This window comes from Vigna unguiculata, chromosome 5 (assembly GCF_037176805.1).
Source record: "Vigna unguiculata cultivar grain cowpea cultivar isolate G323 ecotype 2 chromosome 5, ASM3717680v1, whole genome shotgun sequence".
Taxonomy (NCBI): domain Eukaryota; kingdom Viridiplantae; phylum Streptophyta; class Magnoliopsida; order Fabales; family Fabaceae; genus Vigna; species Vigna unguiculata.
The window spans coordinates 50,145,386-50,171,945 of record NC_140796.1 but is presented as its reverse complement, the minus strand read 5'-3'; the positions used below and the strand labels follow the sequence as shown (position 1 = coordinate 50,171,945).

Below are 26,560 nucleotides of genomic sequence, written 5' to 3'. Positions count from 1 at the left end.
ATTTGTCTTTTAATTTTACTCTTTAAATAATTATTTTATCAATCGTACCTTTTAAGATTTTTTCTAATTTAATATTTGTTGATTTGATTATTTTTTTTAAAATTTTTATGATGAAACTACATACAAAATAAATAAATTTATTTAAAGTAAAATTATTTAAAATATTGATATTTAATTTATTATAAAAATAAAATTATATTATTAATAATAATTTTATTATTTTTTTATTATAAAAAATAACACACATAATATGATTCGTAATGTAATGGAACATTTTTTCTTGTTTTAAAGATAAAGTGTATTAAAAATGCAATTTTCATTAACTTCAGTTTAATGAGCTATTATATTAAGTTTTATTTTGCATCCAAATATATTAAAATAAATTAATAATATAAAAATTAAAATATTTAGATCCAGTGAAAAAAAATATTAGATCAGGAATATTGAAGTATGTAAAAATAATTTCAAACTGATATTTTTTTGTTTAAGATAATTTCATATCTTAAATTATTCTAATATGTTTTAGTTTTGGAGAATTATGAGTTTTAAAATTATGTTACTAAAAAAAATCACACAAATGGTTCACAATATTAATTTTTATTATATATTTTTTAAAATATTTTCTAAGATTACTTAATTGGAACTTCATTTTAGGATGTTTTTGATAACTTTATAGGTACAGGTACACACACTAGGGTATTCTAAATTACTAAAAGAGTAATAGTTAGAGAAGGATGAATAAATAATTGTTAACTTCAAATCTCTTCCGATTAAACTGGTTTTTTCTGTTCATACTTGGCATGGAAAAATTGGGATAATTTTTTGCCATAATTTTGATATTGAGACATGACACATGGTTGTGAGGTGAAAGAAGAAGATGGTACATTACAGTGTCAATCAATGCTTGGCCCAGAAAAGATTGATCCAGAATGGAGAAAAACAGTGAAAGGGAAGACTAAGAGTGATGCTAAATTAACACCTACCAAGCAACTAATCTCCCAACAAATTACGCCTCTTTTCTAAAATATATCTTATTGTGTCAAATTAATCCAAATTAAGCTTTGAGTACATAGAAAAAAATGTGATATAAAAGAAATACTACTTTCCATAACTACCAAAAAGGATTAAGACTCAAGGAAAGATTGGGTACAAGGGTTTTCATGTATGGAAATTTAACATCTTGTCATGTTAGTGGCAACCAATAACATAGGAGAAAAAGTAATAAGTTATTGTATTATTATGGCCAATATAATTATGTTAAGAATATTATTTTATTAAAATTATATAAAATATTTTAATGTGTATATGTTATATAACTACTTGGGTGTTTCGAGTAAGGATCATATGAGTCAAACTCACACATAAGGGATTAACATTATTTTCAATCCAAAACCTTAAGATAATGAATTTATGGATTTTCATTCTTATATGAAGTTCAAATTCTTCATTTTTACTCATATAATATTTAGACTCACCCTTGAATTTCTAATATTTAATAAATGGGTTATGCACTATCTTAATTTCTATCAATAATATTTTTTATGAATCAAGTGTTAGTCTTGAATGAAGTACGTTCAGTATGAACCTTTCATAAGGTTGATTAGTGATAAGTTACATTCTTCGATATCTCCTAAGAAAATTGATTAGTGATAAGTTACATCAATCAACGTCTCATGAGAATGATGTTATAATATTCATTGTCATATTATCGAGGAATTCATCATTGACAATTGAGATTTCCAATAATAATGTATTTGTGTAATTTGTTATGGATATATATATATATATATATATATATATATATATATATAATATGTGTATCTCGATTTAAATACAATTAATTCACTTATAATCAATCATACATGCCAACAAATGGTGACGTAACAAGTGATGATGCATTGAAACAACCAAAACTACCTAAAATACTGATAGATTTTCTGTAGATATACTTTGCATGTTATAATATATTTTTAATAATTAAATTATTATTATGCTTCAAATATTTTAAATAAAAGTATTAAATAATTATCATTTAATTATTAATATTGTAATTGGTAATATACATTGAACATACACTACTCAAAGATATATTTAGAATGTTGGTATAGGATATAATTGGTTACATTCTAACTAAATTTTCTCTCGGATAAGAAATATCCTATACCAACATGACTGGGATATGAAGAACAATACAATTATTCTAGTTTAGTATAACGAAAAAAAAATAAAAATAATAATATCATATTAAACCACTAAATATGTCCTTCAAGTCTAGGTTAAACGTAGCAAGAAAAATAGTATTGTTTCTTTATAGTGAGATTCACAAATTCTTATACAGAGTACATCCAGAAATTGAAGGTTTTCACTTGTATTACATTTGAAATCTCAATCTCTGTTACTTCTTCTGACATATATATATATATATATATATATATATATATATATATATATATATATATATATATATATATACTTCACATTTAAAATTTCCTTTGTTATAAATTTTGTGAAGAACTAAATAAAACAACAAGTATATTGGACAAAAACAGGGTAAATAATTAAAACTATCACCTCATTAATCTGCTTCTGTTCTTTTTTGCTGCCAACAATTTGAAATGTCATTCATTACTAGTTTTCCTATGTACAATAGGTGCATTATATAATTATACAAAACCTTCCATATGATAAAAATTAAGGATCTGTTTCATTAAAATAGAGAACATCAATTTAAGTGTTTGATATTAAATCGTAAGTAACATAATCATATATAGCAACAAAGTGTTGGTGATAAAAATATATTCATCCTTAAAAACCGCTACCTACACATCCTTGAAGAAAGCTACAACACCAATGACAGAAAGGAAAGAGAGAAGAACATTATTACCAACAGATTTCATGGACCCACTTTCTGAGATGATCTTGTCTTCTGCAAAAACATCATCAGAGTCACAAAGCAATTCTGGGTGGAAGCAAAATTAATTAAACTAGAATGGAAGAAGTAAAGTAAAAGAAAGACTTTGAACATGTGATAGATGAAGGCACTCACTGCACTCTTTTGCATGGCACAAACACTTCAACCCTACACCACAGTTTCCATTAGGCTTTTCACACTCTTTACAAAGATCTTCCACATGATTTGGCACATCAAAGGACATCCTTGTTCCCAACACATACCCTTCACCATTTGAGGAGCTTCTATGCATCCAGCTATAGTGAGAGCAGTTCAAATCTTTAGGTTGAAAGCCCTTGTCCACAGCCCTTTGAAGATCTTCAATAACTAAACTTGAATTTGGACTTTTCTCTTGCCCTTGAACCCTAGAAGAAGTTGAAGCAGCATTTCCACAGTTATGTAGCAAGCCTTTGCCATTTCGGATAAATGGTGGAATGGAATCTGTTGTGCTTGAACAGTTGAAAAGAAGGAGTGAGTTAGGTTCTGGAGGAGATTGAAAGCCTGCAGTAACAGCCAGAGGAGAAATATAATGGAGAGAAGAAGAACAAGGGTGAGATATGGTTAGTAATCTAGCATCATAGTCAAGTGAAGAAACTTGGAAAAGTCCAAGAGATGTTCTCAAGTAGAGATTCTGAGATCTGCATATGGTGATTTTGCTTAATAGGGATGTAATAGAAGAATTTGGATTCAAGAAAGATGATTCAGTTTTGCTATCACTGCAGTAGTTGGTATGATTGTGCTGTTCTATGGGAGTACATAGTGTGGTGTGGAAGATGAACAAATAATAGAGAATTTGGATTTTGTTGAATGGCTTCATGTTCATCTCTTTTCCCTATAAATGCAACTCAACAGGCTTCAGCTATCAAATTGTGAGTCATGTAATGACGCTATATTACAATACATAAAGGTAGATATTGAGAATCTTCTGCTTTTGAAAGTTGGCTCCATGTTAATACCTGAAAAAGTTCTTATTGCTTTTTGTGGGAATCATTAAGCTTATATTTTTGTGATTTTCCATGTCTTTTCACATGGAAAACAACTAAATTGGATTCATCAAGCATTGTTTTCAAGCTATGCATGTTCCGTACCATTGAAACATTGATTCTCATTCTCTGCCATGTAAAAGTTACTTTTTCTATTTATGCTTATGATGGTATATTTTGTGTTTGTTTTAATGAAACAAAAACTAAATAGCGATTTGAAATGCAAAATACTAACTCCTAGAAGTGTATATTCATCAATTATAAGGCAAAAAAGTTCATCATTATAATTCATAATCCATAATACTACGAGTTCAAAGTGCACGAGATGTAGCAGTAACAACAACTCATGACAGAACTGCAGATAGAGAAACACAAGCTAAAACATAGACTAAACAAATTTGAAGAGGGTTTTTTTATTGGTGGAATATTATGTTGAGGATCATGCTGGGGCCTTGACAAGAGTAGATGGGAAATCCAGCAGCACAATGTTCTCAATTGCTGCTGAAAATGTTGTGGAAAACTCAACATGATTCGGGTGGCTTTGAAATGCAGCAAAGTCTTCTTTCTTGTTGAATGTCATTAAAAAGGCATGAGTGAAACCTTGTCTCAGCACATCTAAGCTTTCAATGTCCCTTCCCCTTTTCAACATAAATGCAATCAAACACATGACAATATCAGTATCAGAGCCAAAAGCAAAAAACCGTCAGAGATTCAGTTCTTATCAGGTTGGTGTGTATGAAAGAACATTCATGTGAAAGAAAAAGTATTCATGAGAACATTTCGTTAAGAAATGAACTTTAAACCTAACTCAATTCTGTAGACCGATTTGTAAGATAAGATTTGTACTCAATTATATATTATAAACTCGTTTTATATCTTATCGACCTGAGATTTTTAACGATGTTTTGGAAAGTACAAGGTAATTAAGAAAAGAGAAAACATACCATTCAAAGGACTTGACAGCATCAATCTCTGAGACCAACTTCTCCATCCCTTTTGTGAGCTCATCAACTGCCACACCTTCCTTGAACTTAACAATCACAAAGTGTTTGAATTCCCCCATTGCTAGCATACCACAAAGCTTGTTCCTTTCAGACAAATATATATTGAAAATGTGGCTCACGTTCTTGATCTGCTGTTTGTCAGAACCCCATGACTCCTTTCATTGCTATAGAAATGAAGTTGTAAAAGAAAAAAGAAAAGTGACAGGAGACAGCATCCACAGCTGAATCTAAGGAAAGGTGGGAAAGGTACTGATACTTTCAGCTTTAGACCCACTATAATGCACATCTTGTTTCCATGGCATAGTAAAAATTGTGTGGTTTGGCACATGAATGGGGTCCTTGGACAAGTTTGAGTGATAATTGGCCTCATTTTTGAATCACAGAACATCATCATTATACATGGAACAACTTTTCTTTCTTCACTACCTTTTTCTTTTGTGCTATATGTGTGTGTGCAGAAAAGTGGTCTGATACAACCTCAACTTTTCTCCATGTCCTTAGCATGTGCACCGTCTACGTAAATTATTGCACTTGTCTTCACCTTTACAAATTTCACTGTCGTCACCTTAATTTCTTGGAACAGAATTATGTTTTAAATGTATAGTGAACATTTTAAACTGTTATACAAAATTATTTTTTAATTATTCATGACTTTTTAAAATATTGAAGCTTGATCAAAACATATAAACTAAACCTCAGATAGAAAGAGAGTATGTTGAGTGGAATTCTTTACAACTGGCTTCAATCAAATGACAACTTCAATTCAATTATTGAAGTTCAAGAATTCTTGTAACTTTTTGTTAGATTTGATCAAGTTTATAACCATTCAAATTTTGATGGTTAAATGTGATTTGTGTTTAATATTTAGCCTTTTTTTTTAGATTTACATTATTTAGCTATAACTTATATGTTTTAAGCATTTAAGTTTAGGTATAATGATTTAAGACTAAATTTTTTATTTAGTAGTAATTTTGTATTAATTTACTGACCTTACATATAAAATGCGAATAATGTATATTTTGGATATGAATATATACATTATTGTATATTGATTATTGTATCACTGTATCGCATTTGTATAATCGTAACCGTAACAGATATCTGATATTAGAGTAGAAATAAAAAATATATACATTATTATAATACCATATTTAATTTAAGTAATCATGCATTTAAGATGTGTGTGATGTAATGTTTTAGACTTTTTAAAAGCGATGATATTTGTGATCAGCTGAGTGAGAATAATAATTTTGGGTGGTGTAGATAATAAATAAGTTTGGACTATTGGTGTGTGAGTTGAAATTGTAACGGACTTAAAATACGGAGGAGTTGAGCTTTGTAAATATGTGGGGTGTTATCAGAAATATAGAATTGCTTCTTCTTTTCATAATTTAACAACTTTTTGAATTTGCATGTTTAGAATTGTTTGAAAAATGAGGTGTCTGAGTTTTAAGCTTGTTCAAGTTTTCCATATTGGAATTTTTGGGGTAATCAAGAAACTGTTTAATTCCATTATTTCTTCTTCAACTTTTATTTTTTAGGATACAAAGAAAGCTCAAGGGCAATGAAGTTTATTTAAACTTCAATTTTATTTATGATTGATCATTTTTTTTTTGTATGTATTGGTGTGAAACCTTGGTATTAAGAGATTTTAGATAAGCATGGTAAATGTGTTAAATTTAAGAGATAAAAGAACAAAAGACTAGGGATGGCAAATAAGGTCTTTGGCCCGTGAAAAACGGGTTGGGCCGAACTGGCCCACCACCAATAAACGGGTTGAATATTGTAACCTATCTCGTCTTAGGGAGGATCGGCGGGCCGACGGACTGACTCGTCTCTTTTTTTTTATTTTTTTAAATTATTTTTAGCTTTTTTAAAAATTTTGTTTATAAATCTATTATATATATATATATATATATATATATATATATATATATTTATTTATTTATATAATTTAAAAAAAGTATTATTTTTAATTTTAAACATTAAATAAATTAAAACAAAAAAAGGGTTGTCGGCTCACGACAGGCTGACCCGTTTTGGCCCGCTAAAATGGCGGGCTAGGCAAACCGAGTTACAATAGGTTGATAGGTTGGAAATTTTAACCCGACCCGCCCTTTTCTTGGTGGGCTGGGAGGCCTGACCAACTTTGACATCCCTACAAAAGACCCTATTTCTTATTTTCCAAAAAACTTCTTATTATTTGATTTGGTGAACTAAGGTTGCGTATAATTTATGAGTGAGACTTAATTAGTCTATATAGTATTTGATGACATAAATTTAGAATTTATGTGATGATATGTAATTGTTCAATTGTAGTCATGTGTCTGAAATTTTAATTCAACGACACGTTGAATTGAAATTTTAATTGAAACTAATATTATTATGTCCAAATTTATTTAGAGTTTGTTTTGTTGTGTTTAACTTATTAGGTGGAATGATTCTAGAATTGATGATAAATGGTACAAGATTTGTCTTGATACAATGTAAGACTTTTTTATATCATAAATGAAATTTTTTGTTCACGCAATAATTCATTAAAGAGAAATTGAGTAAATTTTGAAGATCTTGTTCAAATTATAGTAAGGATCTAACTCAAACAGCATTATTAAAGAAAAATTAAGTAGATTTTGGAGATATTATTCATGTTATAATAAGAATCCAATTCAAGCAATTCTCTTCATTTTAACAATATTTCAATAGTCAAAAATTTATGATTTTTATGAGAAATGTGGATCAAGTGAAAAGAAAAATCGTTGAAGCGATATTACTATGTGTCAAATGAGGTATTTTTCTCTTTATCAAAGTTAATTTTAAATAGTCTAAAAGTTGTGTTGTACCATTATAATTTGCTTGTTTTATATGATATTATAAATTACATTTGTACCTAGTTAGATGTGAATGGACAAATGTGTGGAAGATGTATGCATCAAATTATTGAAGTTAGAGAGCAAAATAGTTATCATGGAAGTAATATTTCCTTGTATAAGTATAAATATATTATATAGATCTTGTTATGAAATGTTTAAAATGAAAGTTGTATGGGAGATAACCTCTCACTTTTTTGTGTGTGAAAGTATTATATTTTCTATATAACTGTCTTTGATTCTCATCTGTCTCGCTTTCAACGATGGCTATCTATATAATTATCATTATTTCTTATTTATCTCATTTTTAATGACGGTTATTTAGACAATCGTTGTTAAAAAATCCACAGAAACTCTAAAAATGTCAGTGTTTTTTTTTACGATGTTGATTTTTTAAATTTGTTATTTGACGTAGAAATCTCTTTTTTATCAATGATGAGAAGGAAAATTTTGCATCCAACAACGAGAAACGATAATGAAAGTAAAAATGAAAAAGTTTAATCTATTTGAGATAGTATAAACTACAATTCACTTAAATTTGTAATCTATCTTACTAGGATTCCTTTAGATAAAATTTTAATTAAAGTGTAATCTATTCTTCTTCAATAATCTTAAAAATATCATCATTTCAATATGGACTACAATTTTTGGAAAACATTAATCTCTCCGCATAATAACTTAACATATAAAGAAACTCTACCACTAAAAGTACACATGTCAAAGTGAGCCAACCCGGCTTACATGGGTTGGCTCACCACGAGTTGGGTTGAAAATGAGTGAATCCAACCCGATTCACTTTATGATGAGTCAGAAAATTTTTAACCCGGCTCAATCCACCACGGGTTGGTGGGTTAACCCACCTAAAAAAAAATGAACCATATTTTCCTTTGAGCAATCCTATGGTAGTCCTTCGAAAATGACAACGATTAATTAGGCACAATAAATATAATTAGCAAATTATTCTAAGTACAATTATTAGTTAGTAGTTTAGAAATTCAAATCATTAAATGATCATTTTATTTTAATGAACTATCAAAGTATGATTATGTGAATGAACTTTAGAATTTAAATTTAAAAAAAAAAACAGGTAACTCTGCAATAAACTTTGTAAATGGAGTCAACACTAGGGAGAATTAAACAACAAACTATATTCCGATCTTTTCCTTTGTAACGAGATAAGTTACAACAAAATCAAACTTAGTTTGCCAAATCTCTTATTTATAGATTTTTCGAATCGGACTGGATCTGCGGTTTTGTTTTTAATTTTGTATTAGGGTAACAAACTTTATAAATAATTCTTTTTATTTATAACTTTTTGATAATCAAATTCTGTTGATATTCTTTTTAATTTTTTTGATAAAAAGAAATGAAAAATAAAATATGATAATGTTAATTATGATAGCGCAAATAGTCAAACACAAGAGAAACATAAATGGAAGAGAAAGAAAAATAAGAAGAAAAGAGACGAAACCTAAGTGGAGGGAGTCAAAGCAAGAAAAGAGGAAGAACCAATATTTTGCACCAGAGAAGGAAAAGTCTGTGTTTAATACCAAGGAGAGACCATAATAACTTTCATGGACAGAGTGAGAATAAAAAAACTTAATATTAAAAACAGTATAAATTACGATTCACTTAAAATCGTAATCTATCTCAATATAAACTATAGTTCCTTCATAAAAATTACAGTTTAATTAAACTGTGTTCTATTCTTTTTCAATAATTTCAAAATGTTACATCTTCAATACATACTACGTTTTTTGGATAACCGTAATCTATTTTTATAATAATTTCACATATTTACACTGATTCGTAAGAAAACTCTACCACTAAAATTATCATTGTATAATAACAATCTGTGAAATAAAATATAAAAGAAAAAATATGATATGTGATAACAAATAATTAAGCCAAAACAGAAAAAAAAAATTATGTTCCCTTACAACAAAAAGATGTGTTGAGCAATAGTATGGCATTCCATTAGAAAATGACAACTGTTAATCAGGCACAAGAAACATAATTAACAAATTATTGTAAATAAAACTATTAGTAGTTTAGAAATTTAAATCAATAAATAATTATTTTATTTTAATTAGCTATCAAAGTACGATTATGTGAATGAAATTTACCATTTAAGTTTGCAAAAGGCAACTTTCCAATGAACTCTTGTGATTGGAGAATTAAACAATAAAAGTTTTTTTAATTGTATAATCGTGAGAAATTAGAAGAGAACCAAATTTGGTAAAAGTGATAAAGTAAAGTGTCTTCGTTCATGTTATGTCATTTTCTGAAAATGGCTTTTGGGTGCATCATCATTGCCATGTATCTGTTTCAATGTGATTCATTTTTAACCAAAATAAAATGTGATACATCTTTTGTGGGGATTATTATAAGAAGGGTGTCTTTAGGTTTTGGACGGAAAATTCAAATCAATTTTATTTTATTGAACATTGTAGTCATATATTTAACATTTTTAAATTTAATTAAAATTAAATATCTACTAATAGCATGTTGAATTTAATAAACATGATTTTGGCATAAAAATGTTTTTCTTTTGATCATTAAAGATATATGTCTCATCATAGAATATGAGAATGTAAATTGAACTCTTCCTATATTCTGATCTTCGTATATTCTGACTGTCTTTAAAACTTACCAATCAAAAAATTGAAATGATTTAAACTAAAATTACAGGATACTTTTTAAATTGAAATAATAGTTTTTATACAAATTTTGTTATTTTTTAAATAGAGTTTCGAATACAGACTAATTTAATTAAATATTTTCTTAAAAAATATTAAAAGAAAGAAATTCATAAAAATTTATTCAAACACAATATGTGATTCTTGGATGCAGGTGTAAACAATGGGAATAAAGGTGAAGGAGTGACAAAAACATAATGGACTATGGTAATTCTATCTACAATTTTGTTATGACAACTTATTGTGAGAGGAAAAAGAAAAAAAGTAAAATAAATAAATAAATCAATATAAAAACTTTTTCTAAGGAAAATTACTTTAATCATCAAAACAAGACTTAATGTGATAAAAAAAAATACACATTTTGTATTATTTATACGTAAAATTCATTATGGATATTATATGAATTTTTTTTAAGAATATTTGCAATATTTTTAATGGATATTTAATATGAATATTATATTATTTAGTTTATGGATAATATTATTTGTTAATCATTGTTAATAAATTTTATTTGAAAATTTAAAAAATAAAAAAGAATAATTATTATATAAATAAATATTAATTATTGAAAATTTATTTAAAATATGATTTTACATATTTATATCTTTTATTTAGATTTACAAAATTAAAACTATTTTAAACAAAATCGAACTTATACTTTAATGTAACTGTCTAATTTTTTAAAATTTATTCATAATAAAGGTTTTAGTGTGTAATTTTATTTAAATTATATTCTAAAATTAACTTTTTATATAAAAACAAAAAATATCTATTACAAAATTTTATATATAAATAAAAATAGAATGAATGTTTTAAAACATGACCAGTAATAAGTAAGTTCAGTCCTCACCGTCCATCCCGATATCTAATATATCCTCTCCAATTAAAAAAAATGTTTAGTATTCTAATTGAAGAATTTTTCTGATAAAATAAATAAATTCAAAATTTTGTTTTATAATAAAAATGTATCTTCCAGTTGGGGAACCCAGGGCATAATGGTACTTCAATTGTGCTCACATGGGCCTGATTTGCACTAATGTCAGGATTATGATAATCTTAACTTAACTACATTTATGTAAAAACATGAAAGTGTTATTTAAGCATAATCGACTAATATAAATAAAAAGTTCTCCTAAAAACTACAAGAAAAATGAACAATAAAACCGATATTTTAAAAATAATTATTATATAATAACTGGTAGAGAATACAGTTGACTTGATGCAGTAGTCAACGTTGACTTCAGCCATGTGATGTCAAAAGCGTACACATTTCATGATTAGAGAGGTCAATGGCACACGTGGAGTTATATTGTTAAACAACAAAAACAGGACCACCGACGTAAAATTGGTTTTCGCGTGTTTAAATTATTTATTTACACACATATACTTTTTGTAAGAAAAATTGTGTGTTTTTTCTTTTAAAACAATTTTTATTTATGAAAAAACTGGAAAAGAAACACTTTATGTGTAATATTTGTTTTCGTTGACTTTAAAGGTTCCGTTCATGAAATAGCATTCACTATTTCTTTTATCAAATTGGACATGTATTCAGTATTTGTTTTTATATGTCACTATGAGACCCGTGCGTACGCACGGATTTTTTTTGTTTTTTTTTATATTGCTGTTGTGTGTATTTTATATTTATATTATTGTTATTTTATTCATTGATATAGTTTTAATTTATATTTAAATTAGTTATAGGGGAATCTAAACATAAAAAAATATTCTTTTGAAAAATCTACTTAAAGCACTTAAAAAAGCACTGTGTGTTTCTAGAATAATAAAAAGTTAAAAGGGAAAATATGTGAGATATATTAATAATTATTTGGTGAAAAAATATGTGAGTTTTTGGCGACAACGCATATTTCAAAAAGTTCAGAGAGTCTTTTCGTATCTCTGCAAAGAGTGCATTGCAGATTTGATTTGGCTTTTCAGTTTCGTGTAGTGTACACATCCAGTGCTTTGGTTTTTCATTTTTACGTTCCTGAATTAGAAAATCGGGTGTCCTACAGATTTCCATTTTCATCTGCTTACATGGAGGACAAAAGTGCAAAACGCTTTAATTTTAACAACTTTTTCCAGAACTCCATAATGTTTATGGATCGTAAACAGGTTTGTGTTTATAGTTTCGTTATTTAAATTTCTTTTTCGTTGTAAAATTTCTCGGCGACCTTAATATCATCATCCATTCGTCCCTGTAGCCGTTTCTGTAAAATAATCATAAAATTTCGCTGTAAAATAATCTCTAACACAAAGACATGTTTAACTGTATTATAATCATATCATTTATATCATATTTTTTTTGTGTATTTCATATTTATCCATAATCACATACCCATTCATTTATATTATTATATGATGAAAATTAACTTAATTATATTATTAAGTTTTATTGAGTAGACACCATTGTTATACAATAAGTCAACTCATTTGTAGAAGTCTGGTACAAAATTGGGCGCTGAACTCGGCCTAATTAGTCAACAACAAATTTAGAAGTTACGATTTTTAAACATTGACCAATCATCAAACAGCGTTGACATTTATCATAAGATTTGTAAGAAAAAAAAAAGTTTACAAACACCAATTTAATGTGAAACTTTTCCTATTTCTATGTTGGACTTCTCTTTTTCTTGTGGTCAGAACCATTCCCACAATTTGATGAGTCAGATTTCCATAATGCTTCTTTCAACAACTTTAATGATTTCGAATACTGCTTTTAGAGGAATGGAACGGGAACGTGGATAGGGTGTAAATAATGTAGAACTTATTATTCGTAAATATACATGAATATTTAAAAAAATATTTTAAAATAAAGTTTAAAGAAAATTTAAAAAAAATTAAAATTTAATTTTAATTTAATTTAATCTAATAAAATATAAATTAAATTTTAATTTTAATTAAAGTTAATATATAAATTAATTTTAATTTTAATTTTTTTGGATAATGAATATTCATGAATAGGAATAATATGATATCTCTATAAATTTTTATTAAAATACATGTTATTCGTAAATAATAAATATTTATGAACATTAATTATTTGTCGTCAATTTTATCTAAATATTCACGTTCACATGTACATGTATTGTTGTCATTTATACTTTCATTGTCTCGCAGCATAAACTTTACAATGAAAAAAAAATACAATTATATGCATAAGACATATATGAAGACAAAATATAATATATAATTAAAAAAAACTAACAGAAATTTGTGAAGACACTTAAGACAAAATCTCATATAATATAGAAGGTAAATGTTGGACGGTTTAAATAAAATTATAATAATGTTAGACACTATAATAAATAATCATAATTTAAACTTCAATATCCTTAAATTTCAAATTTCTATATTCTTAAATTTTAACAAGTGAAAAATAAATTTAAACGCCTACTAAAGTGTACCTAATTTTATCATAGGATCATGTTTGAAACAAATTATTTTCTAAAGAACAAAAAGTTGCAACGTGTGTCATGCTGTCCTTTGTACAGTTCCAAATCATTCTCAGATACGAGACTCTGATTAATGCTTTGTCGTATAAATGTCAATTAACATTCATATTGTTTCCAACATGAACCAAATTTTAGACTTCAAATTCAAGGTCAATATATTCTACAAAATTAATAATTATGTCCTTTTCAGTTAACTTCCAATTTTGGCCATGAACATTTGATTCCTTGTGTAGCACGTGTTCCTCGCAACCTGGTGGTTCTGTAGCATATCTTTCTTTCTCTTTCGATTTTTGTACATGTTTGGTTTAAAAGACATGAAATTGTACTACTCTTCTCAGTCTATATATAACAGCATTTTTCTTTTTCACCTGTACTCATCATTCATCAACTATTTCATTCTTCATCATCGTGGACGTAACCATGAACAATGATGACTACTCTTTCTCTTCATCGCCATCATCTACTTCTTCTCAGAGCCAACTCTGCAACCCGAATTCTCCATCGGAAAATTCACCATTGCCCACACAAAAACCGTGTGGTTCTCACAAGAGAAAAGCCGGGAGAAAAAAGTTTCAAGAAACACGACATCCAGTGTATAGAGGAGTTCGTCAGAGAAACGGTAACAGATGGGTGTGTGAAGTCCGTGAACCCAACACCAAATCAAGGATATGGCTTGGAACATACTCTACACCAGAAATGGCAGCTAGGGCACATGACGTGGCTGCCCTAGCACTTAAGGGCACCTCTGCGGCATTGAATTTCCCTGATTCGGTTTCTCTTCTTCCAGTTGCAAAGTCATCTTCAGCTGCAGATATTAGAGCTGCTGCAGCACATGTTTCCGAGGTTTTTGTTTCAACTAACACTTCTTCATCCTCTGCAAATGATTCAAGGGTTGAAATTGACAAGACTGTGAATGATGTCGAGGAGTTTAAGAAATCAGTGTTCTTTGACGAAGAGGCGTTTTATAACATGCCAGGTTTGTTACATAGTATGGCAGAGGGTCTTCTCATTACTCCACCTTCTATGATGAGTTTTGATTGGGACGAGGTTGATTGTGAAACAGATCTCACTCTCTGGACATATTAACAATTAACAACATAAGAATGCATGCAGATTATACGTAGCATGCAACATTTCTGTGTCCTCGTTATATGTTCAGAGGCTTAATAGGTATAAGTTGAGCATTTTCTGGGTTACCTAGTTAGAATTTAGTTTGAGTTCGATAATAATGTAAAGAGCTTCAAAGAAACTCATATGAAGGAATTTTAAAAAATGTCAGATTCTTCACCACCGTAATATAGCAGGCAGTGTTGTTGACAAAGATGAGAACACAAATAATAATAATTAACTAAATGAAAATCATGGATAGCAAGACCAACTTGGCCAATTCCAAGTGTGATTAATAAATATACATATTTGTGTGATTACATATATCTAAAAATTTAAATATTTTTTAGGAAAATGATGTTTTGACTACTAAATTTTAACAATTTTTTCTTACAATCTTAAATGACATTTTTTAAGTAATTTTTCATTTGTTCATTCTCAATATTCAAAAATCACTCAAAAGATGTCATCTCATATTATAAGAGAAAGTTATCAAAATTTAGTAGTATCAATATCATATTTTTTTTAATGTGGTAAAAGTAGATCACTATGTTACATGAACACTTTTCAATTTTCGGACATGCATGAGGCATCTGATAAAATAATAATTTTATTCCAAATTCTTTTATATTTAAAAATACAAAGAAAGGTTTGGTGGAAATTTCTTATTGCGGTATCATCACTAAATTCTGGATTGAATTTTACAAATGAAAAGATTTAAGCACTTAGAAAAAATGAAAGTCATAAAAGAGACAAGGTTATAAGGAGGGGGAGTTTGTGGTCATTACTTTTAGGAAAAAAAGGTGGTCCTCTCGGAGATGTGGCCGGTTGAATTCAATGAGAAATCTGCGATACATGTGCAAGCATCTTCGCTCGTCTGGAAGCTTTGAGTGAGTCCAAAATAATATGATTCCTATTTTATCGCATAATCATACCCATACAAATTTAATCTTTAATTATTTTAGGGTTAAATATGTTTTTATCTCTTAACTTTCAGTAAATTTTGGAGTTAGTTCATTTTGAAATTTTGGACCAATTTAGTCTTTCATTTTTCAAAATATGTGAATTTAGTCATTTTAATCAAATTTTGTTGGGTTTATTTGATGTTTCATACGCATTTCAGGATTGTATTTGAGTTGTTTATATTGTTTAACACATTTTTCCTTTAATGTTAAGTCAAATACTATTATAAAATACGCTTGAAATGTCAAATAAATTTAACAAACTTTGATTAAAAGAACTAAATTCATACGTATTTCGAAAGATGAAAAATTAAATTGATCCAAAATTTTGAAATTGACTAATTCCAAAATTTACTGAAAGTTAATTAAGAGACTAAAAACATATTTAATCTATTATTTTGTATTGACATTTATATTTATACATAGAGATTCAAAAGTTTATAATAAAACAATGAAGTATAATTTTATTACTTATACCTGTTTTATTTTATAAAACTGTTTTTCTTTATATCTTATATCTTTTGTGGGTAGACATGTATTGGGTTTGTCTAGGGATGCTTTGATATTGTAAAAAAACATTTGACGTCTATCCTATGGTCTTGATAAAATAATTTTTGGTCATACAAATAAAAAAACTTATTCTCTTCTAAATCTTTTATTAAGGGTAAAGATTTAATTTTTATTAATTACAAAATCATTTTTTATGGACATGTTTCCCACTCCATATATGAATGAATTCATATAGTCTTATGATTAAATATTTGATATAATTTATTAGTTAGTGTATCACTCACTCATATGTGTATCTTTCACTCGGATTGATGTAGTCAAAACCCTTTCATCAAATCCGTAATACAATTTCTTATATAAATACATGTCTCACCCGTAATCCTATAATTAAATCTTAGGTAATTTTCTACCAGCACATCTCTTATACTAGTTTGGACAGCCACATTCCTGTGATTAAACTTCTAATACTTTTTTATATCATTGGTGCAAATATATCAATTAACTATATAGTATAGGCTATGGTTATAAGAAAAATGTACTCCATAATTCAACCCCTATTCATCTTCTTTACCTAAGTGAGAAGGGTTTGTTTCTCCATTATTCAACCCCTATTCAAATCGTGACAACTATGGGAGTTTGAAGAAGCTCTACTGCCACCCATCATCGTCACAAGCAACCTGGGGCATCACCATCGTCGGCGTCTGTGCCACTGTTTGCTTTCTCCTTTGCGCGTGGAAGCTTCTTCTACCCTCTATTTCTGGCCAATCCATCAAAACAAAGCAACTCGACCCTACCGCCTCCGACAAAAGTCGTTACCTCGCAATGTGCCCAACAACGTCGTCGGACCAACTACTTAAAGCCTTGTCGGCGTCGATAGTGCCTTCCTCTTTAGGAACGACGAGACTTCCTTCCTTCCCTCCCTCCCTTTCTCTCTCTTGAATTGAGAACCACTATGCCCCATCGAGAATGACACCACACAGCTCGGAGTTGTGAGCATGTCAGAGTCCTGGCAGCCACCACCACCGATAATAGAAGTCTTTAAGACATTTAATGCAGAAAACTATAATGTGAAGAAGTACTAACTCAAATGATTGAGAGTACTTTGATTATGTGAAAGGATTTGGGTTTGAGTCCTATGTATGCTAATTGTGTGTTATTTTAATCTGTGCATTATTTTATTGACTTATTTGAATGTGAGATGTGATAATGAAATCCTAAAATTTGTAGGAATTATCACAAATATGAATTGGTTGGTTTAGTTGTGCAATTGACTTGGTAATCAATGGGTTGTGGGTTCAAATCTTGCTGAGAACAAAACTTACTTTTCTTTTGCCAAATTTTCGTTTGGTATGATTATGGAAAGGTTTAGGATCCCTAGCAGTCAAGAGAGGTAGATTAGGGGGCTGGAAAACATTCCAATTAAGAGGGTTGAATAACCATTAACCCATTTTTATTTATTTTTTCGTTTTAGGGGAGTAATGGAGTAATTAAGTGAGCATTAAGATAGAGAGAGGGGAGATTAGGCAAGGAAAGGTCTGAAACTACGTGGGAACTCTCAGACAGAGGAATTTTAGTGGACTGGTGCGGGATTATAGTAAGAATTGGAGAGTGAAGCCATTGTTGGAGGAGAAACCACAACTAAGAGAGTCCTTGGGTTGAATATACACATCAATTTCGAATTTTGAGCGAGGAATTCAGGTAAGGGGAGTTGTTTCTGCGTGTTTTTAATAGCAATCGCTATGTTATACCTTGTATGATCGCAATTGCATGATTTCCACTCTAGTTGCAGTATTTTATTGGGGTTTCTGGATTTTTCCTAGAAACCACCTGGCGGCCCAAGGGTTGGGCCGCCAGGCGGCACATCAAAGGTGTGCCTTGTTCTTGATTCTGCCATGAACCGCCTGGCGACGATGAAGATCTGCTAGACGGCGCGACGTTGTTCGCGTGTTTCTTTTGATTTGCTATGTGCGCAGGGGTCATTGGGACTTCTGATTGTGATCTTGTGTTTGATGCTATGTGTTAATAGTATGAAATTGTTAGAATTGGGGTATGTTGGTGCTTTGAGAATACCCTTTATAATTTATCGTGGATAGAGTTGGGGTGTTGGAATGGGTAGAATCCAAATTGAATTATTATGGTTCATAGTATGTACGAATTAGAGGATATAATGTCAAAGGAAATTGGGTTAGTAAACCATGAGTGAATTATTGCCTGGTATTGAATTTGGAGGCTGAATTTGATGGTATGACTATGTGATGGGTTGTTGAAAGTCGTGTTAAGGAAAGAAAGAGGAAAGGATAACATTAGTTAATAGTTTAGGGTTGGAAGCCTAGTACTTTGCATCTGTGTTATTAAATATATGTGATTATGAATTATGGGCTTTAGGTGTCCTTAGTGACTTGTAAGCTTAAATAGAAGACATGTGATTATGCAATATTGTGTGGGACAACACTCATGGCAGTATAGTACGAGTGGAGTATGTTATGAGGAGGTTTGATATATTCCTGAATAGTGGTATTTAGGTAGCGAATGGTGTGCCTTGGGTACTGGTGTGATGATTAATATTGATAGAAGAATGAAAGAAAGTACCTAAATGGGTTTGACATAAGCATATGAGCTATACGTGGGGGTATATGGCAGTGAAGCTAACAAATTAATTGTGAGAAGTTGTATGACAAATGGAATGAAAGAACTATGTCTCTAGGACGGAGTAAGCCAAATGGGAGGGATTAGGCTATTTTCTTAAGTTGGATGGACAATTATGCTTGAGGAGAGACCTTGGTGAGTCAAGGGGTAAGAATGAAATATCTTGAGCATGGGAGATAGGAAGTTAAAGTGAGGGTGTAATGGCTGGAAACTAACAAACCCCGATAAAACAAATGTGTAATACATCTTAGAGCATTATGGATTTCAGAACCAACCAATTTGGGTGCCAAAACCAGTAGCAGGGAGCTTCTGGTATGGCGCCTGGCGGCAAGGTGTGCTCTGCCAGGCGGCGCCTGTAAAACAGTGGGTCTAGAGAACGTTCGCGCCTGGCGGCGGGAAGGTACCGCCAAGCGGTCTAGGCCTGTTTCGCCTGGCGGTGCTGGATGTTGCGCCGGGCGAAAATCAAGCAGTCTATGACTTGTGTACGTGGCTTTTAAGCGATGATGCTTGGATCGGGAGATGCTGTGCCATGAGCAGGTAGGTTCATGGATGGTGGTTAACATGTGATGATATGAGCGGGGAGATTCATATCCAGTTACTCTCGCGTGGGGATACGAGCGTGATAGGTTCGTATGTTCCGTGCTCACGTTTGAGAGATGCCACGTGCAGAGAGGTACGGGGCTGGTGGATCACATGTGTTGGACTACGGGTGGGTAGGTCTGTAAAGCAGGACTACGAGCAGGGAGATTCATAGAGCAGGACTATGAGCGGGGAGGTTCGTAGAGCGGGGAGGTTCGGGTTCCTCTCTCATGACTACTAGCTTTAAAAAATTTATGAGTTTTTTTATTATTTGAAATAATTATTTTGTTAATATGTTGTTTAATATATTTTTTGGGCTTAATATGTTGAATTATTTTTTTTAAATGATTAATTATATGTTTAAATTTAGTTTGTTCAAAATTGTTGTTGAATGAGGCTTAATTTTCCCTTCGAGAAAAATATGTACTAGCTCATTTTTTTAAAATGTATATTTTTTAAAATTAATATAAGAGGAGATGCTATTAATAATTTACGTGTATTAAATATTGCATAGTCCAATTGGACAGTTTAAAAAAAAATTAATAGTTTATTAGTATATATATATATATATATATATATATATATATATATATATATTAATAATACATTTCATAAATTTTATGAAATTTTGCTAACTGTATTTTATCAAACCATATTCTAAAGGACTTCCTTTTTACTACAGCTTGATATATTATGGTTCATTAACCATAGTTTAACATCGAAAATAATCGTAGGCATTATCCTTCATTGCACTGGTGTATCAACGTTCTTTTCACACTCATATAATCAGACATTTTATACAATTTTTTTATATAAGCATTCTTTCCACACTATGTAGAGTTAGTCACAACTTAAATATGCAGCTCACACAAATTAAACACATTTAACTCGATTTTAGACCTATAATTAACATCTCTAACTCAGCAAGTAAAGTATGAAAATATGTTTACTTTACCTTCATGTCTTTAACATTATGTAGACTATGAAAGTATGTCAATAAAAAATGTCTCTAACATGAAAATATTATCTTTCAACTTCATAATAATAATTAATTTTTTTATTATAAAAAAAAAAGTAAAAACACGTGTTATGTGTATCTGTTTTTATTTGTTAAGTTAATAGTAATATATTATTAGTTTATATATATATATATATATATATATATATATATATCAATATATAATTGTAGATATCATTAAAACAATTTGAATCAGTTTGGTTAATAGTTAATGTTTTTCTGAAATGGCAATAGAAAATTAAAAAAATAAAAACAATTAAAAGAGTCAATATCGTTATGGTTATTAAAAAAATAAAAACAATTAAAAGAGTCAATATCGTTATGGTTATTGATTCATGGTAGTGAATTTGAGTTTTTTATAATAAAATAAAAAAATTTGTTATTGTAAATTGGAGAATAAAGGTATTTTTTAAACCATTAATGATAAATTAATTTATTAAATGTTTACATTTATATTATACTGAATTTAAACTCTTACAAAATAGAAGGAAATGTTATGTTATTTTTATAATAATCTTTTAAAATAGAATAACATTATTTATATTATCTAGACGAATATCTGAACTATTACAACAATAATTTTAAAGTATATACTGTCTAAATGTTACCTAGGACCAAATGACTCGCTCAAGATAATTTTTCAATAAATATAATTTGATAACCCAATAAAAGAAAGCATCAATTTTACAACTCATTATACTAATATTTTGATTATATTTTAATTAAATTATTTATATATATTATGAAAATAAATTTATTAAATAATTGTTTTATTTTAATGGATTTTCCCTTTACCATATTTCAAATTATAATACAAGTACACTCTGACTTCAGATTTTAAGCACTTTTGAAATCATATTTCATATTTTTCTTACATGGGTATATTAAAGTACCTCGTATTAAAATTGGGATATATTAAAATTCTGATAACAAACTTTGCTATAGGCCATGTGGTAATAATTCAAACGGGCTATGTTGATTGATACATCAAGCAAATACGCAGAAAGAAAAATATAAACTACTTTAAAATCACGTGTTCAAATTTAAAATAAGAAAAATCACTAAAAAAATAAAAAGAAAGTACAAATAAGACAGCGGGTCTTCCATTTGAAAACAATTTCCATATTTACTTTTAATTCCATAATATCCATGCTTTTGATATTATTCTGTACTAAAAAGTGTGCTTTCTTCTCTCTTGTTAAGATAGCATGTCTTACGTGTTTTGTTTATGTTATTTGAGGTATACCTGGTGAAAATGAAACAAAAAGTAAATATGAACATCCAGTTATTTACACACAACATTACATTACATCATTACATCAACCAAATAGAGAACACTATTCATTCCAAGTTTTGAACTTCCTTTGGTGATCAAAGTCTGAAAATTACAGAAATTTACAAAGGCACAAAACATATAAGCACAGAAATCAAACACAAAGTGTAAGTCATTCTTTCTTCCCTATTCCATGTGACATGTTGTAGATCCCTCTTCCCTGATAAAAAAGTGCAAAACAATGTTAAAAATGTACTGCACCAGAAATAAGAGAAGACTCATTGAATGCTATTTTGATATATTCAATCTGCAAAGTCTATATGAAGATTTCTGAAAATCAATAACAAACAAACTTACAATCAGATACAATGAAGATGCTGCTAATGCAAGTGGTATTGCAACAGAGGTAATCTTGTCATATGGCCCTTTCAAATACGTGTGCTTATGGACACTCTGGAAATACTTTTGCTTCTCAATAAGTTTCTCTCGTGGTCTAAATGGTGGTTCTGACATCCTTTGTGGGGACCAACAAAAAAGGTTATTCAATTCACCAATTGTCTCAGATAAATCTAGCATAAACAATATCATAAGTTCATAACAAGAAATAAGATATTATGTTAGAGAACCATATACAAGCAACTATGAAGGTATCTACAAAATACTGACGAAATATGTCTGAAACAATTTGACAAACACCTTCGAGGGACTCTCTTACAAGTTGAATCAACAATGAACCGTGATTGCCCAGGTTCAACGCAATGCTTGTGTCACAAGTTCACAACAAAACAATACATCCTAATCTGCATATTTTCATGCTTGGACCTACTTTGCTAATAGCAGATACCCTCGCCACCTATGAATTTGATTCATACAAGAAAAATAATCCTCGACTCTGGTATCAATTTGGTTACCAAAATTCGGCACACAGAGTAATCAATTTGGCCCCAAGTTCGAGACACAGTAATCAATTTGGTTTTTAACTTTCGATAACAAATTGGCTAATGGTTGTCAAATTTTACTCTAAGTCAAACGTTAAAGACATCAAGAAAATTGACAGTTCCGTAATTCATGATGTTCCTTATGGCTGTCTATCTATCATCAGATGTTGTCGTCTAGCAGCATCCAATGAAGTAAGTTGCAGACAACTATAGTTCACACGCGTCAGTTCTATGCAAATATCATAACACTCTGTAACTTCACGGGTCATTAAATAACACCAAATAGAGCAGCTAACGTAACATTTACCAAATTTTCTGACACTGATTTTAAGACGATGGACCCATGGAAACACGCGCTATTAAGAGGAGAAAATTATAATGAAATCAAGAGATAAAGAACAGCAAAATGATTGAAAATCAAATTGAACTGAAAGTGCTAAGAAAAGGATTGGGATGCTTACTTTGAAGGAAGGGTTTTAGCGTAAGAGAGGAAATGATTGCAGGTTTTCAATTGATAATATTTGCAACGCTTTAATGAAATGTCACACAATATCATAAGCGGATGCTCTTAGTGCTTCCTAGAATGTTCTGGTATTTTATTTTTTGTTACTTTTATTTTGAAACACTATTTTTAAATTTTTAGATTATTCTTTTCTTATTTAGTATTAATTATTTGATTGAAATTTATTTTGTTTATTTTCTTTTCCCGTGCTTAAATTTTTTGCTATCTTAGCGCAGTACATTATTTGTAAAATGCTAATAAAATAATCAAAAATTTCAAAATTGATATATGAATAATACTTTTCGAAATACGTGGCCTGAAATTTTGTTCTTAAATTTCAAATTTTCAGATTTTTTTAATATAAACATAGTTAAGTTTTTTCTGACTGACTGACTCTTATTTATTAGAGATCGCCTAATTTTCTTAAACTTGCTTGCTTGGAAAAAAAATGTTTTATTATTTGTTTGGTTCTATCTCTATATATAACGTTTTAATTTTTATATTTAAAAATATTTCCTTATAATCTCTGTATGCATTTTATTATGTTTATTTATAATATTTTAGTTAAGCTTATTTTGTAGGCATTAATTAAAAGGTTAAAATTTGATACATTACATAAACTATGATAAGATGTTATTACATATACAAAGACTAAAAGAGAAAAGGAAAAAGTTATAACTAACTATAATAAATGAGGAATTAAAAAATAAATTTGAACTTGTGCATTTAAAAAAGGATTTCATAATTTCAAGGAAATTCAATACCCAATAAATTTGAATTATTATCTTTTTCGGCTGACAAAAAAAAAAAGCCTCAATTAACATGACGGTGTTATTTTCAACTAACATACACGAAAACTAGTTCAACTTTAGTTAAAGTTGTTTTTTTATGTTATTGGTAAAAGAAAAATTATGGACTTTGAACATAAAGAATACCATTAATTATTTGGTATTATTTGTATGAATGATATGATTATACTCGTATAATTTATTATTATTTATATAAATATTTATATTATGTTGTATTTATAAATAGACTTTCCCCTCAATCAATCATAAAAGATATTAGAAAAATTGTTCTTCATTCTCTCAATTCATTTTTTTTCTTCATTCTTCTATTATTAGCTTTATTTTATAACACATGATATATAAATTGATTTTTTAAAACAATATCAATTGAATAATAATAATATTATTATTATTATTATTATTATTATTATTAACCTATGAAATACAAATTTTAAGTAACATGAGAAATAACTTGTGATTTTTTTTAAATAATGTAAAAATAAGTCAAGAATATTTATTAAAAAACCTTGAATAACATTAACCAAAAAATATAGCAGTTGGTAAATAATCTCTAAGTATTACATTGGTTAAAAACTAACTTAGATGACCAAATATAATTCAGATGCCATAAAAAATACATAATTAATTTCAACTAAGAAATAACGTGTTTAATACAGATAAATAACATGTTTAACACAGAGAGAAAGAATACACAGTAAATAAAAATATTCTTTATAATATAAGATAAGAATAATATTATCATGTATGGATCAAAATAATAACTTCAAAATGTTTAATTAGAAAATAAAACAATTAATTTTGGTACGAAAGAAATTCTAATGACATTACTTAAAAAAAATGACATTATAGATAATACTTCGACTTTAAATAACCTGATGAAATTTCAATTAAGTTTAAGTCATCAATATTTGAAATTTGATTAAATTATAAATATCACGTGTATGATTGAGTCAAATGAAAGAATATAAAGAAAAAGAAAAACATATGTAAAACAAATTCTTAAATATTTTATTAGATAAATTTTTGGAATAAGGTTGTGCAAGAGATATGGAGTATTTTAAAGATCATGCACTTTATATATATTAAGTCTAATAGTGTGGCAACCTTATTGAAATGTGTTTGAAGCGGAGACTAACCTTATTGATTCACTTTTAATTAAAATATAAAATTCAAAGTAATTTATATATTGTGATTTTATTATATCAGATTGTTTTTAATAAATAATTACTATAATATTATTGACATTTTAAAATGAAAAATTGTCAATAATTTTTTTTTTCTTAATTTCTTTTGCACAATTATTTTTATTCATAATTGAAATTTTATTTCATAATCATAAATAAATTGTATAATTTTTTAGTTAAGAACTACAAAATGTTATCATGTTTTTGGTCCCTCGTCAAGTTTTTTCAAATAAGTCCTAATTTTGGTTTTGTGTTCAAATAGGTCCCAATTTTTGTCAATTTTGTTCAATTGGGTCCTTTTTTGCTAACACTGTTTAAATCATTAACGGCCATGAACAGTGACGGTCACGTGTCACTTCGTGGTTTTTTTGAATTTTTTGAATTTTTTGAATTTTTTGAATTTTTTGAATTTTTTATTTTTGAATTTTATTTTTATTTTTTTAGATGTCCACGTGTCAACCCAGTAGTATGCCACGTGTCAAAGTCAATATTCTATATTCAATTTGGTCATTATATTTGTTATTTTTGTTCAATTAGGTCCCAATTTTTGTTAACATGAATCAATTTGGTCCCTATGGAAGATGTGACCAAATTTAATTTTTATATCAAAGTTATAATGATGTGAATTTTAATATATTATATAAAAATATTTAATAAAAAATGTGAATTTTAATATAAGAATTAAATTTTGTTTTAATTTGGAGAGGGACCAAATTGGTTAATGTTAACAAAAATTGGAACCTAATTGAACAAAAATAACAAATATAAGGACTAAATTGAATTTAGAACATTGACTTTGACACGTGGACGCTATTGGGTTGACACATGGACATTTAAAAAAAATGAAAAAAATTTTAAATTTTTTTTAAAAAAATACAAAAAAAAATTCAAAAAAACCACGAAGTGACACGTGGCACACTCCTGAGTTGACACGTGTACATTTTAAAAAAATTAAAAAAATAAAAATAAAAATAAAAAAATTCAAAAAAATCACGAAGTGACTCGTGGCCGTCACTGTTCATGACCGTTAATGATTTAAACGGTGTTAGCAAAAAAGACCAAATTGAACAAAATTGA

The 26,560-nt window shown here is 28.7% G+C and overlaps 3 protein-coding genes and 1 pseudogene across 5 annotated transcripts; 1 reads left to right on the top strand and 3 right to left on the bottom strand.

The window, feature by feature from the left end:
- Positions 1 to 2,682: 2,682 nt before the first annotated feature.
- On the bottom strand, positions 2,683 to 4,045 carry LOC114183807 (uncharacterized). Its single transcript, XM_028070956.2, has 2 exons — positions 3,047 to 4,045; positions 2,683 to 2,926 (listed from the first exon to the last, which is right to left on the bottom strand). The coding sequence occupies exons 1-2, from the start codon at positions 3,771 to 3,773 to the stop codon at positions 2,820 to 2,822; spliced, it is 834 nt and encodes a 277-aa protein (XP_027926757.2). The 5' UTR covers positions 3,774 to 4,045; the 3' UTR covers positions 2,683 to 2,819.
- A 146-nt stretch (positions 4,046 to 4,191) lies between these two features.
- LOC114183808 (Stress responsive A/B Barrel Domain-containing protein) lies at positions 4,192 to 5,206 on the bottom strand. Its single transcript, XM_028070957.2, has 2 exons — positions 4,878 to 5,206; positions 4,192 to 4,571 (listed from the first exon to the last, which is right to left on the bottom strand). Exons 1-2 carry the CDS (start codon positions 5,003 to 5,005, stop codon positions 4,373 to 4,375), a joined length of 327 nt encoding a protein of 108 aa, XP_027926758.2. The 5' UTR covers positions 5,006 to 5,206; the 3' UTR covers positions 4,192 to 4,372.
- A 9,146-nt stretch (positions 5,207 to 14,352) lies between these two features.
- Positions 14,353 to 15,220, top strand: LOC114184754 (dehydration-responsive element-binding protein 1B pseudogene; annotated as a pseudogene).
- A 6,818-nt stretch (positions 15,221 to 22,038) lies between these two features.
- On the bottom strand, positions 22,039 to 23,529 carry LOC114186175 (uncharacterized). 3 transcript variants are annotated; one of them, XM_028074203.2, is made up of 3 exons: positions 23,450 to 23,529; positions 22,408 to 22,564; positions 22,039 to 22,270 (listed from the first exon to the last, which is right to left on the bottom strand). In XM_028074203.2, the coding sequence occupies exons 2-3, from the start codon at positions 22,561 to 22,563 to the stop codon at positions 22,223 to 22,225; spliced, it is 204 nt and encodes a 67-aa protein (XP_027930004.2). In that variant the 5' UTR covers position 22,564; positions 23,450 to 23,529; the 3' UTR covers positions 22,039 to 22,222. The 3 variants fall into 3 exon arrangements, with proteins under 3 accessions (XP_027930004.2, XP_085528978.1, XP_027930003.2); XM_085672852.1 differs by lacking the exon at positions 23,450 to 23,529 and adding an exon at positions 22,747 to 23,407; XM_028074202.2 differs by lacking the exon at positions 23,450 to 23,529 and having other exon boundaries at positions 22,408 to 22,712.
- Positions 23,530 to 26,560: the final 3,031 nt, after the last annotated feature.